Genomic DNA, 15,391 nt, shown 5'->3' with positions numbered 1-15,391 from the left:
GCTAGAAGACACTGCACCTTCTCCATATCTCTCTCTCTCTCACACACACACATACACACACAGCTCAGCAGTCGCTCACCAGTTGCACTGCTCCATAGGCTCCTTTGCCGATTAGTTTGATTCGGTCAAAATCATCTGGCTGCATCTGTAGTTCCCTCAGATGGTTTATAGCCTTTTCATCTACACAACAATTGACAAAAATTAATGCTTTCTCATTTACACAACAATGAGTTCTTAAATGTTTGAAACATACTACAATAAATCTCCAGTATTCAGTAATATCCATTAAAAATCTGCACGTGATAGCAACAAACACTTTAGACTTGTAGATTATAGAAAGAGAATAGACAGGATTGAGTTTTAAATGTACAAGCATTCCAAAACACTGATAAAGATAGCTATACAAACAGATTTCTTTTTGCTTTTCATAAATAATATTGTTTCAGGGGTTATTTATCTTAAAAGAATACATTGGCCAAACATGATATTTTCCAATTACATCAAATGTTGTTGGTCGGCCAACACTGATTTGGTATTTTTCAAACGTGTAGTTGATTTGTGAGTTTTGTACTGGAGATGCAAGGTTTATGTTGCTGACAAGCAAGCCAAGCTTGTTCAACACACACTCTCTTCAAAAGACATTTTTTTGACTCAGTAATTCAAGTTGTACATCAACAGTTTCATAAAAATGCAGAATACTCTTCTTTTCAATCCTTTAAAATAATATATAAATTGGAACTATATTTTCAAATTACAGTACTTATTTAACTGACAGTTCAGGCACCAAACATGTCAAATAAACAAATAAATTTACTGTGTAACTATTCCTTTAACTATAGTGCTCTCGAGTAGTGGACATTTCAGCATGTACTGTTTGTTTAAAAGTGCTTACATCTACTTAGGAAGACATCAATATTTTTGTTTTTCCGCAGTGCAGGATGATTCAGGTCAAGGGCCAAGGCATTTATAGAATCCTGCAAAAAGTGAGAACAAAAATTTAAATCTTTAGAAAGGCATTTGTGCTAAGGAAAAGCTTTTGTGCACCCGGATGGCACAAGGGAGCTTCACGACAACTTGTTCACTTCGCTTCAGGTTAGACCTGTAAGTAGAAAAAAGTTGGGCATGTTGATACTAGTGCATCTCAACCAATTAGAATATCATGAAAAAGTTCAATATTTTCCATCAGTTATTTAAGAAAGTGAAACTTTCATACATTCTAGATTCATTACACATAAACTAAAAGGTTTCAAGCATTTTTCTATTTTAATTTTAATAATTATGGCCTACATTGCAAAAAAAATATAAACATATTACAATATTTTACAAAATATTACAATATTTCATTTAAAGTTTGTGTAAAACAATAGAAATACCATGTATCTCTCAGTCTAGTTCAGTACACAACCACAGTCGGGGGAAGATTGCTGACTTGACAGTTGTAAATAATATATAATAAATAAATAATATAAATTTTTTTTTTAGAAAATACATTAACCTGTATAATTCCCTAACCTACAATTGTGTTAATTATAGTGTAGTTATTTAAATGATGTGACTAATTGAGTGGTGGCATAGTGGTGCAATGGACAGGATTTCCTCTGTGTTCAGGGGTAAACACAGGTTGTCTGAGGGGCAAGGGCCCAAAAAAATAAATAATAAAACACCAGAGGTTGGAAGAAGAGAAAGGTATAACAGTGACTGTAGAAACAGTCATTTTCTACAGTTTCTTTACAGTTATTGAGGTAAACAGATGCAGGTGTATCTCTGCAGGGATCCTTTCCATGTTGTCAGACACTTATAATAACATTATGCACCTGTCAGTGGCAAAAAGAAGTGCTTTACTTTGACATGGATTACTTTGTATAGCCATTTTGTGGTTGCTAATTATAGTGTTCTTATTCAATACTGGACTGATTCTGATTCTTTTTGTCCCTAGTAAAAATCTGGACCAAAAAGATGGGAAAATAGGGCTCAGGTTACAAATCCCTAAAGTTTCCCTTTAACTTTCACTTCAAGACAGACTAAATTGCAAATATTGAAAATTCATAAACCAAAACAAAACTATTTTTGAATTTTATCAAATATATTTTAGAGTTCTATTGGCTTCTGTCTCCAATGCTCCTGTCTGGCTGTAGCACTTCCCAGGACTGCTAGGTAAAAATATGTCTGTAGCAGCGGGGCATGGTCAAGCATCAACTGAGGGTGGCGAGGAGTCAGGTAGAACTGGCAGGTAACACGTGATGAGTTTCACCTGTGCTTGATTACTGGCAATTTACTTATCTGTGTCTTCTGTGTTCTTTCAGGGAAGCCAGTAACTAGAAAGACAAAGCCAAGCAACAGAGCACTGTATATGTATGTGACTGTCGGCTTAAAGTGTGAAGAGCAATAGGGTTGATGAAAAGTGAACTTTGAACTAAAAATAAAATGCACCGCGAGTTGTCGTCAATGAACGGTTTCCATCCAGTGTCAAGTTTCCATCAATGAACAGTTTATCACATCAACAAAACAGATTTCATGTTAAAACTGTTTAAAATGTTATAATCACACTATCTGTTATCACCCAAATGAGGATAGGTTCCCTTTTGAGTCTGGTTCCTCTCAAGGTTTCTTCCTCATGTCATCTGAGGGAGTTTTTCCTTGCCACCGTCACCACAGGCTTGCTCATTGTGGACAGACTAGGGATAAAATTGGCTCATGTTTAAAGTCATTAAAATTCTGTAAATTGCAACAATGTCTATTGTTAAAAGTGCTATAAAAAATAAACTCAACTTGACTTGTCAAGCCTGTCGCAAATTTCTTCATTCCCTAAACTGCAAGAGTGTTACACTGGTGCCGAAACATGGGAATGAGAAGAAAGCACCGTAATGGAGTCCACACCAGTCATGGAGATCCTCCAGACCCTCTTCAACAACCACCAAGCTCAACATCAGGACCTCATTGCGCTGTGTGCAGATCAGAAGCAGCACTTCCAGGATCTGCTCCAGGCCCAGACAGAGAGTGATTATAACATTTTTAACAGTTTTAACATGAAGTCTGTTTTGTTGATGTTATAAACTGTTCATTGATGGAAACTTGACACTGGATGGAAACTGTTCATTGATGACAACTCAAGCATAACTCAAGGGCAGATGATCTGGAGCCTAGTCCAGCTAGCAGGTACTCCAGCAGCCACTCCCATGGATACTGTGGCCAAATCCCACATGCAACTACTCAAGATGGGGCCACAGGATGATCCAGAAGCATTTGTGGAGCTCTTTGAGTGTGTCGCTGAAGCATGCTTATGTCCAAACTCGCAGTGAGCGGTCTGCCTATTGCAACTCCTGTCAGGAGAAGCCCAGCTTGCACGTCAACAGCTCCCAGCCACCAACCTCCTGGAATATCTGGACCTGAAGTGGGCTATTCTGCATAAAGTTAGATTGACCGCCTGTTTGCCTTTGCCCAACAGCTCTAAGATGATGGTTGCTGCTGACTGGAGAGTGCAACACCAAGGACATCATCAACTAAGTGGCACTGGAGCAGTTTGTCATTCATCTGCCACGAAGAACATCTGCCTGGGTTGAGTGCCAACATGTGGCATCTCTGGAGAATGTGGTCCAGCTGGTAGAAGACCATCTGGCAGCGTTTCTGGGAGCAGGCACTTCCACACCTTCTCTCTCTCTCTCTCTCTTCGCCCCTCTCCTACCCTGGCACTGTGGAAACAGGGGTCAATTCCATCGAAGCCCGTTCTCTGAACCTGTGTCCTTCCCTGTTTGCCCTCACCCCCTTGTACCTCTGTGCCAATGCTGCCACTAACTCCCTCTCTCTCTCCAGTTCAGAGGTGAAAAGCATAAAGTGGAGGCTGTAGTTAGTCCTCACCTTATCTATCCACTATTCCTGGGGACAAATTGGCTGGGGTTTAAAATGTTTATAAAGCACTTATTTGTGGATGGGTACTGCTGTAGCACACCTCGTGGGGATTCTGGAGCAGCGTTATCTGGGGAGGCAGTCCCAGGACCATCTGCATCAGCTCTGCGTCAGAGGGACATGGAGGGTAGGGAGGGCTCAGCCCTTCTGTTCGCCACACAGATTTCCCTTCAGGATTCCCATTGGAGCAGTAGCAAAATGAAACTCTGAGGCACACTTTTGACCAGGTGAGAGTAATCGATGGTCAAAACCTCCAGCCTAATGTTGCACTCTTCTACCTATATTTCTCTGTTATTAAAGATAGGCTATGTTAAGTGATACAGGACACTCAAACCAGAAAGAAAATGACCCAATTACTGAACCTGAAGAGCCATAGGGAACTTTTATTCCATGCAGCTCATCATAATCCCTATGGTGGGGCATTTAGGTTAGAATAAAACACTGAGCTACCTCATGGCCCACTTCTTTTGGCCAGGAATTTGTGGGGATGTTCACAAGTAGTGCGTAGCATGCTGTGAAAGTCAGCTGGTGAAGCTGCCAAGCACTCCAAAAGTGCCATCCCTTTACCTTTGATCAAGATCCCTTTAGAAAGAATTGGCATGGATCTTATTGGACCTTTAGATTGAGCTGCATGAGAGTATTGCTTTGTGTTAGTCTAAAACCGAGATTTTAGAGTGTGCAGCCATACACACTATGCACACACACTCTCTCTCTCTCTCTCTCTCTACACACACACACACACTATCTGTAGATCCATCCATCCATTATCTGTAGCCTCTTATCCTGTTCTACAGGGTCGCGGGCAAGCTGGAGCCTATCCCAGCTGACTATGGGTGAGAGGCGGGGTACACCCTGGACAAGTTGCCAGGTTATCACAGGGCTGACACAGAGACAAACAACCATTCACACTCACACCTACGGTCAATTTAGAGCCACCAGTTAACCTAACCTGCATGTCTTTGGACTGTGGGGGAAACTGGAGCACCCAGAGAAAACCCACGCAGACATGGGGAGAACATGCAAACTCCATACATGTCAACCTTTGGTCAATCAAACCTGTATAACCAACCTCCAAAATCCGTATTTTCCTTATAAAATCCGTATATGATGCAAATTAAAATAATTTACCTAAAATTTGAATGATAATTAGCAATGATATATCCCAGTTACTTTTTATTCAATATTAATAACAATAAACCTTCAGAATGAATACAAAGTATTTTTCCAGTCTCACCTGTGAAAGGTAATCCCATGTGATCTCGTTTGGACGGTAAACCTGTTGGTACAGTTAAACGCAGCACATGAATGAGGCATCTTTATTCTCGGCTACTATATACCAGAGACGACTGAAGAATCTCCACTTTGCCCCATCCAATATGGCGGCGAGGATGACGTATGATTCTACGCAGAAGGCGGTGTCTATGTTTATATGTCTATGACTTTACGGTTGGCGGGATTCTCGCAATGCGGTGTGCGCATGATCAAAAGTGGGACGAAGTCTCGCTACCACAAGATAACGCGCGATTTCATAAGACTCTTTACTGGCTGCCTGTGGTGTACAGTACGTTTATCATCGTGGGAATTGATTATAGCTCTAAATAAATATTGAAGTTTTTTTAAAGAATCCATATAACTTTATTTATACACCCGTATACTACGTTTATTGAATCAAATCCGTATAAAATACAGACATTCCATATAGGTTGACATGTATGAAACTCCACATAGAAAGGCTCTCACCGGCCGCTGGGCTCGAACCCAGGACCTTCTTGCTATGAGGCGACAGTGCTAACCACTACACCACCATGCTGCCCTATCTGTAGATCATGTTAAAAAAAAAAAGATTTTGCAGCGCAAAGTCTCATGTCTGATCCAGTTTCTGTCTGTGACACTTTGCCACAGCTGAACAAGCACACTTTGCATTTTCTCTGCAGAAATGCAGCCTAGTTCCAACTTATGCTTTCTTTTTTTGACATTTATATGCTGCACAATGAGGTGTACTTTTTTTAAAAGCTGATAAACTTGGTAAAAAAAAATAGCTGTAAAACTAGCAAAACTATGATGTAAACAGAGAATATAAACAGCTGAGTTGCTCCAAGCGACCACAACATGACGTCATCACATACATCACCACTGCAGGAAGCCCATCTGACATTTTCAAGAAAATTTATTTTTCTCAAACACTACTTGGTCTCCAAAAATGAAAGTTTGATTTTTTAAATCTGCGACTACTCTTACTTAAAATAAGTTTGAGAATAAATCCACTGGAGTATCCCTTTAATGGATTATGCAATATGATACCCAGAAACAGTGCCTCTGTGCAACATTTCTGCATGCAGTGTTGCAGTCTCCATAGTTGGGATTCCAAAAGAAATCCTGAGTGATCAAGGCATAATGTTTATGTCACATAGACTTTGCGAACTCTATGAATTATTGGGGATTTAATTAATTCATACCAGTGTTTACCATCCACAAATGGACAGGCTGGTTGAGTGATTTAATCAAATCCTTAAAAACATGATTCAAAAGTTCATTCATAGGGACACTAGAAATTGGGACAAATGGCTCGACCCCCTTTTATTTGTAGTGTGAGAGATCCCGCAAGCCTCCATGGGGTTTTCTGCATTCAAATTACTGTTTGGTTGCATACTTCATGCTTTTTTAGACATCATCAGGGAACACTGTGAGGAGGTACCTTCTAATAACAAAAATGAAATTCAGTATATTCTTGACCTGAGAGCAAAATTCCATACACTAAGTCACCTATGCCAGGAGAATTTGCCACAGGTGCAAGAACAGCAATCTTGACTGTACAATAGGGGGGCGCATCTACGTGAATTTGCACCAAGAGACAAGAGTGGTCATTTTACTACCCACATTGAGTGGCAAGGACCCTTTGAGGTAACACGGCGATTCAGAGAAGTCAACTATGAGGTCCAAACGAATGGATAGAGGTGATGGACTTCAAATTTTCAAAGAGAGAGAGAGAGAGAGAGACAAGCAATGGAGTGTGTATGTATATTTCTGTGTACTTAAAGTGCAGAGAGCAACAGAGTCACTGAAAAGTGAACTTTGAACTGAAAAATAAAGTGCACCTTGAGTTGTCAAACCTGTCTCCCATTTCCTCATTCCCTAATCTGTGAGAGTGTTACAATGTCCAAAGGAGACATTCAAACTCTTAACACCTCAACAACCCACCCATTCAGTGTTTGTTACGCTCTCAAACAACTGATCAGACAAACAGGAAGTGGTATAACAATAACATTCAGCTCTGCCTTTAAGCTTCATTTGCTGCCTCTATATCCTGGTTTCCATCTACCTTTCCCAAAAGCACACCATTAAGCTCTACAAATTAGTAGCACAATATACATGTACACACACACACACAAGCAGGAAGTGGTAGCCACTCAGCATGCTGGAATTGGTTATCTCTCTTCTGAATTCGAGGATGTGACCTCAGCTTCCTGAATGTTCTTTTCCCCTGTAACAACAGAAGGGGTGAATCAGGGGCTGGGAGGATTTCTGGGGTTGAACAAAGGCTGATTAAACCTGATCTTGGCTTTAAAATGGCATAATTTTTAAGGATTCTCTGTTTGGATGCTGATTCACTGGCCTAATGATATAATACAATGATATTGCATTTCAAAATATGTTTCAAGAAATTCAAGTGACCACAAATACAAAAAAATAGCATTTCCAAAATACTTTTCATTGATCACTCACATCGTGTGAGTTTCAGTTTGATATGTTCTGTACTATATAGTACTGTAGGTATCTTTGCATAACAGATGCATAAATTAATTAAATTGGATTTACCATACATTCCTTTTTTCATTCATTCATTTTCCTTCTGCTTTTCCTGGTGGGGGTCACAGTGGCAACAGTCTCACATCAGCCCAGACTTCTCTAACCACAGCCACAAATTCCAGCTCCTCTTGAAGAAACCGCAGTCAATCTCAAACCAACTGTTCGATTTAATCACTCTCAAATGATTCTTCTCAATTCAGAGCAGCAGAGGTTCTACTTCAATGCTCTCCTAGATCGTTGTGCGCAACACCTGGGAAGGAACCTCATTTCTGCTGTTTGTACTCACAACCTTATCCTTTTGGTTACTATGCACAGCTCATGAATATTGGTGAGGATTTCAATGTAGACAGAAATACACTATATTTGGGGGGCGTCGTGGCTCAGGTGGTTAAGGCGCCATGCCATGAATGCGGGCGACCCGGGTTCAATTCCGGCCTGAGGTCATTTCCCGATCCCTTCCCGTCTCTCTCTCCCGCTCATTTCCTGTCTCTACGCTGTCCTATCCAATAAAGGTGCAAAAAGCCCAAAAAAATATCTTAAAAGAAATACACTATATTGCTAAAAGTATTCGCTCACCTGCCTTGACTCACATATGAGCTTAAGGCAGCTGGGCCATAGAAGGTTCATGCTGCATGCTGCACGCTACACGCGTGTAAAGAAAAGTGGACAAACGTAGCATGACTTGCTCTGGGCCATAGAACGGCGTTCACGTTGCACGCTGCACACTTCACGCGTGAAGCGTGAAATGAACATGCACACTTTTTTCTAGGCGTGAAGATGGAAATTCCAGTCAATGCATGCGGTCACCGCCGCGCCAGCCAATCAGAACGGGTCTAGGGAGATAACTCTATGCTTTCAGGGGAAAACTTCAGAAAAAATATAATTGAATGGTATAATTGAAAAATAGTTCTTCATCGGGATTGTCAAGCAGATTATAGAATGTTCGGTGAAATTCACCACGGGTTTCTCTCAGAAGGAAGTGTTCTCGGCTCCAAATTCTGTTCCTTTTTCTCTTCCTCTGTCTCAGTAAAAGCAGAATGAGGCAATCGTCGTCATCCGAAGAGTCCATATTGTTGGTTATTGTTGTATTACTCGGTCAAAGTAGAACAGACGCAACACGTGAACATCCAAGCATGAAGTTTAATGGCCCAGGGTCCGGTTCTTCACGTGAACGTGTAGCGTGTAGCGTGCAGCATGCAGCGTGCAGCGTGAACCTTCTATGGCCCAGCAGCCTAAGTGACATCCCATTCCTAATCCATAGGGTTCAATATGACGTCGGTCCACCCTTTGCAGCTAGAACAGCTTCAACTCTTCTGGGAAGGCTGTCCACAAGGTTTAGGAGTGTGTTTATGGGAATTTTTGACCATTCTTCCAGAAGCGCATTTGTGAGGTCACACACTGATGTTGGACGAGAAGGCCTGGCTCTCAGTCTCTGCTCTAATTCATCCCAAAGGTGTTCTATCGGGTTGAGGTCAGGACTCTGTGCAGGCCAGTCAAGTTCATCCACACCAGACTCTGTCATCCATGTCTTTATGGACCTTGCTTTGTGCACTGGTGCACAGTCATGTTGGAAGAGGAAGGGACCAGCTCCAAACTGTAAAAACAGTCTGCATGCCTAGGTGCTTGATTTTATACACCTGTGGCCATGGAAGTGATTGGAACACCTGATTCCGATAATTTGGATGGGTGAGCAAATACTTTTGGCAATATAGTGTATTTGTCCTTCAGCATAGTTCCTACTTCACTACCACAGTCTGGTACAGCAACTGTAATACTGCTGCTAGTCTTTGGATAATAGTGAGGATGAGTTATTGACCATATTTAAGAGTGGACCAATACTGTAGTAAGTACAGAAGAATCAGCTTTAGCAGACACACAGGAAACAGTTATTTGCTTTAGGAAGTGTTCAGATGAAAATGTTTGACTTTCTTTTGTGTATTTAAACTCTGTCTTTCGTCTTTGCCTCTGCCATCCTGATTGTACCTCGCGTGACCATTGCTCGTTTCACAACCCTGCCTTTGTTTTATGTTTCTGAACTGTTTGCCGGCCTGTTTGTAAATAAACACTTCCTGCAATTGCATCTGTTTGTCTGCTGACATGACAGACTGAGCCATGCATTCATCTTCCCACCAGAGACAAACAATAAGTAATCAAGTCCACAGTCAAGTTAACAGTATGTGTTAACGTCATAAAACAAAAGCTTAACTAACTTCGCTTTGTGGGCGGCACGGTGGTATAAGTGGTTAACACTGTCACCTCACAGCAAGAAGGTTCTGGGTTTGAGCCCAGTGGCTGACGGGGGCCTTTCTGTGTGGAGTTTGCATGTTCTCCCCATGTCTGTATGGATTTCCCCTGGGTGCTCCAGTTTCCCCCACAGTTCAAAGACATGCAGTTAGGTTAACATGGGATGGCCTTGGGCTGAAGTGCCCAAGAGTGGCAGCATGCACGTATGCAGTGGTTTTGCTCTCCTATGATGAACTAAATTTCGTTGTACATTTGTGCAGTGACAATAAAGGCATTCTATTCTATTAGGTGTCGATCACTTACAATTATTGAGAATGGTGATTAAAGGATCAATAAAAGGATGAAATGACTGCTGATACCACTAAATTTAACACCTAGTTAAAGTGTACCAGCAGTGTTTTAGGTGGGGTTTACATTAGACCGTATCAGCGGATCATCAGATTAACATTTTTAAAAAGATTAGCGTGCACACAGCAACGCCAATACATGATTTGCGTGCACACAGCAACGCCAATACACGGATACGCTCGGCTCCGCAGGCATCCTGCGCTCCAAATCACTCTGCCCTGAACAGCGAGTGCCCTCTGGAGGGTGCGCACTCCGGCCCTGCACAGCTCACAGAGCGCGCGAGTGAAGCTCACGAGCAGTGATTCGGGACTGAGCCGCTGTGTGTGTGATCTCAGTGCATATCGGGCATGTGCGTCACTTACCACTTGCAAGTGGAAGGATGGCAAGCCTAAAGACAATCATAACTACACAATGTATTTGCATCAGTATTTGCAGTATTTTCATACTTTTATACTCTTTAATGAAAGGTGATACAAGGCGGAAGTCCGCGCCGTTTTTCAGCAGTCGCGTCACATGACCAACGCCAGTGAATCAGGAAGGTGGATGTCACAGTGACGTTGTCCAATAACGACGCCAGCTAGAGCTCAGCACAGCGTATCCGTGTATCCGCGTATTCTCAATGTTTACACAGCACCGGACCAGACACGATCTGGATTGAATACGTGGACCCTGGCGGATTCCCATTTCCCGGCGTTTCCAGGCGTTTTAATGTAAATGGACAGTGCATCCGCGAAGAAAACGAGACAGATACGGTCTAATGTAAACTTGGCCTTATACTCCCCACCCAGCCCCACAGGGTGACATAAAGACATCACTGGTGATTTGCAACACACGAATGAACTGAATGGTGAAGATTTAGAAAACAGAACAAGTCAACAAGTGGACATTGACTAGTAACCTCTTTCATTTCCATAACAGACGAAGAAATCATTGCCTCCATTTGTAATCCTTTAACTCAGTCAGTGAACTGAAATAATGAGTCGGAAAGAGAAATTTGTGATAAGAAGAATGCGCCTAAAATTTCACAAATAACATGAGTATTTGGTGTGACAAGTGGCATTTCAGAATTACGAACTTTTCGGTATAATGAACTATTTGGACGTCCTCCAAGGAGTTTATTATCACAGGGTTGCAGTGTATGTTTTAAATTATTTGAAGTTATAAAATGCAAGAGTATCATAATGTATGCAGTAAAAGATTACAAACCTCCATTTGCATGTACATTATATAAAATCAGGTCAAAATGCATGCTCATGCAGAAATTAGTTTTAATGTTACCATAAGAACAACGTTGTGAGTCAGTGTGGTTAACAAGTCCTGAATTATATCAACCTCAGCAAAACACCAAACTTATTGACCAGATGGTGAGGGGGAAAAAATAATGTTTCTATTGATTCTGCTTCCACACTTTTGTTGGATGACCCTCAATTGACCTCAAGCTTATTTTAATTTCTTTTTTTCATATAACCACAATGCTGGTCAACGTGTTGCAAAGCAAATGAACATGCAGAGAGCATACATACTGTATGTAAAATATTTTGATGATAAAAGTAAAGGGCTACAGAAATTTACATGATGAATATTTTCCATTTAACAGACTGGAAATATGAAGTATGCACTTATTGCAATCAAATTGGAATTTCATTCAAGTTGACCTCTGTTTTAATTTGTGTGTAGATGTGAAGGATTTTATATTCTGACTGAGCCATTTCAATTATTAGCAGAGTGTAAATGTTTTCCCAATACCATTGCCCACAAAGGTCATCACTGGACTGTACAGAGAGTATCAAACACTGTTAGTAGCATTAGCTCAATTCTAATGAGGTGTTTTTCGACACCTGACATTTATATAAACCTGAGATGGTATGAGTCATCAGGAACACCAGTAGCTAAATCCCTGCTGTCATCTTTTGCTCACACACACATGCGTAGACACACACACACACACACACAAACACACACACAAATATATTACACAATAACCCCAGTGCTTGCTTATGGCTAGCTATTATTGTTCATGAAGAGCACAAGTATGCAATGAGGTTAGTATCAAAATGTGAGGTAAATATATGTTTGGGTATGGATGGTCCATTTTATTGCTTGAAAGATTCAGAAAGTAAACGTTTTTCTGTTTCATTTGATGTCATCACTTTTTCCCCTACTTAACTACCAGTATGAGTTTTCGCATACATATCTTAGTGGTATATTGCTTTGGAAATTATGGATAATTAGTCTGATTGACTGGAGGCGCCAAACAAAAAAACAAACAAAAAAAAAACAATTTTGTTGGTTGAAAAAAAAAGAAAACTTGTTCTGCAACTCCCCCACTTTCTACAATGCATCAAAGGCACAGGCCTGATATTAAATACCTAGAGGGATAATTATGGTGGAACAACTGTTTTTGATCAAAGTGCTATGGAGTCTCCCTGACTTGCACATTTAAATTTTCCCCTACTTTAATTTACCCATGTCAGTTCAGGAAGGGCTTGTCAATCAGCAAATTTTGTGTAAGCAAAGAAAACAACAAAATGTGGAGGACAGGGGTACTCCAGGACCTGAGAGACACATTTTAAAAAAAAAACACAAATAGACACTGATTAGAAATAGAGCACTGCCAAGACATGCACATTCTTGAGGAGAAGGGTGTGTACCTTCACACACAGAGATCATATCACGAACAAAACAAAGCAAAAACAGATAGGACCTGAAACCACTAACTTAGCCCTTTCTACCTAATTGTTTTCAGTAGAGTACTAATGCGTTATTTACAAGTGGCTTCTTTTTTTGCTTCTGTTTTATTCACAAATTAACTATGTTGTTTTTCAAAGATTCAGTTTCATGTTTTTAAAGGTAGTGTAATATAAGGACTGTAGCTGGGATATTTCATAGGGGTGGTAGAGGCAGCCCTGTCAGACTGGTTTGAGGATTTTGCTCTCTCTACTGTCCTTTATTTTTCTGAGCCTATAGCTCCAGGATCCAGAAAGTAATGAACTGTTAAATGCTCTCAGTCATGACTGAGCAACACATTAACAAAACTCTGCAATACAGCTTTTCACTGAGAAGGTCTGAGCCTAAGCATTATTACAGACTGGATCATAAATCACACTCAGAAAAAATAATCTAAAATATAGTAAAGTTTCTTCTCAGTGATCCCCAGACATGCACACAGCTCTTGTTTTGGAAACCGGTGAGTAATTAAATGAAAGGGATTAGAAGCAAAGTTACTTGGATGAGAAACAAATTTAAGATTAAAAATGCCCAGCTGCCTTGGTTTCAATGACCTGGATGACTGATACCCTTCAGACATTTTGCCAAGTATTTGGGAAGTAAACCACAATAAATTGAAGTATTTATTCCCTTTACCTACAGCAGGGATCGATATTAGACATTTGGTCATACAGGGTAGTCTTCAAATACTAATTATATTACAATTTAATTACAGTAAACAGCACGAGATCATATGATAAACTGTTCAATCTGCAGCCCACCAACATCCCAAAGCTGCACGTTCTTCTTACCAACAAACTTTCCAAATTCAGAGCTGATCGTTGGTTCTTGATCATGGACTCCAGCATTCTGAGCTGAGACTCAAGTCTGTTCTCCGCTCCGGGCGACATAGTGCCAGTGAAGACAGGACAAAATCAGCACAGACATGAGACAGAGAGAAAGATCAGTCCGCGGTGATCTCAGGGCTTAAAAAGTCCCAAAAGTAGACAAAATCCAAAGGTCCAACTACAGATCACCTCAACCAGTCAAGCAAAACTCTCCTGCCGGTGTCCTTCTATTTAAATCTCACGATCTGTAGAGGAAAGGCACGTCTACCTAGTCCCGGTCTGGGACGGAAACATTCCTTTTTTTTGGAGATTGACGCGTAAAATGTGGATCAAGCCGCCAAGAAACGAAAGTCGCGCGTGCGTGTGCGTGTGTGTGTGTGGCGGCTCCTTGCTGAGTTAAAGGCGGAATTCCTGCCCTCTGATCTCACAGGACGCTTTTAGCGCTCAGTGTCAGAGCGCGCTACAAATAAGCACTTACTGGGACTGGCTTTAAAAAGACAATTACACATGGCACTTTTGTATTGTGTTTTGAAGTGGCACACCTTGATTTTCCCCACATTTACACCTCTGTTAGGCCTAATAACTGCTGAGAGCAGAAATATGCATCCACTTTCTGTGTGAAATAAAAAAGAAATCACAAGAATAAGGTTTTGTCTGGGTTAAGAATGAAAGAAGGAATGGATGACAGTACCTTATAACAGTTAATTCAAGAGAGTTTTGATTTTTTTTAAGTCAAGTCAGTTTATTTGTAAAGCGCTTTTAACAACAGGCATTATCGCAAAGCAGCTTCACAGAAAAATAAAGACTTTAAACATAATATAGATATTTAGGCACTGCATAAAAGCGGAGCTCCTGATGAGTTTGTGAGCAAAATATTTACAAGGGCACAAAATCAACAACAACAACAACAATAATAATAATAATAATAATAATAATAATAATAATGTGAACCATCTAATTGTGTAGGGTAGTTTATTTCACGTCAATAAATTGCTGCATTGTCTTTTGACAGTGATAGCTACCAATAATGAGATATGCATCGCAGGTATGAATACATATTTATTCCTTTCTTTGACACCACATGCCATGCGCCAGACACAACACCATGATATTTATTATAGTGTGACTTTGCTGGGTGCCTGGTGGACAGCAGTGAACCAACGCTTTCACTTTACATCATTACTATATAGTTACGATCGAATACCAAACTTGACATGTCAAACAGCTGTTTGATTTGTTACATCTCTCATGTCCACCCGTGTAGGAGTTCGGGGCAGCCAGATTGCAATTCTGCTATTAGGACTAATTGCCATGCACCTGTTCCTAATTAGACCCCAATCATCTAAGGACTCTCAGTAACACAGACTTTGTGAAGGCCTTGTATTTTGTATGGCTTTTCTGGTTTTGACCCTGTTTGTGTTTTTGGATTTTGAGTATTGTAGTACCTCTCATGTCCTGTCTGTGCCTCACTGCCTGTTTTTTGACTCTGCCTTTGTCTACGTTTTGGATTTGTTTACTCATGTGTCTTCAGTAAA

At 40.7% G+C, this 15,391-nt stretch overlaps 1 protein-coding gene across 3 annotated transcripts in view; it reads right to left on the bottom strand.

Annotated features, from left to right (window-relative positions):
• Positions 1-14,297, bottom strand: part of LOC132881548 (rho-associated protein kinase 2-like) — a 240,113-nt gene extending 225,816 nt beyond the window's left edge. The window contains exons 1-3 of one of the 3 annotated variants that reach the window (XM_060914115.1): positions 13,821-14,297; positions 893-974; positions 80-180 (exon numbers count right to left, since the gene is read on the bottom strand). In XM_060914115.1, coding sequence (XP_060770098.1) covers positions 80-180; positions 893-974; positions 13,821-13,919 — 282 coding nt within the window. In that variant the 5' untranslated portion in view covers positions 13,920-14,297. The remainder of the gene's footprint in view (positions 1-79; positions 181-892; positions 975-13,820) is intronic. The other 2 variants (XM_060914116.1, XM_060914117.1) reach the window with 2 other exon arrangements.
• Positions 14,298-15,391: the final 1,094 nt, after the last annotated feature.

The sequence above is a fragment of the Neoarius graeffei genome, chromosome 2 (assembly GCF_027579695.1).
Source record: "Neoarius graeffei isolate fNeoGra1 chromosome 2, fNeoGra1.pri, whole genome shotgun sequence".
Lineage (NCBI taxonomy): Eukaryota > Metazoa > Chordata > Actinopteri > Siluriformes > Ariidae > Neoarius > Neoarius graeffei.
This window is presented reverse-complemented; position numbering and strand designations above follow the sequence as displayed.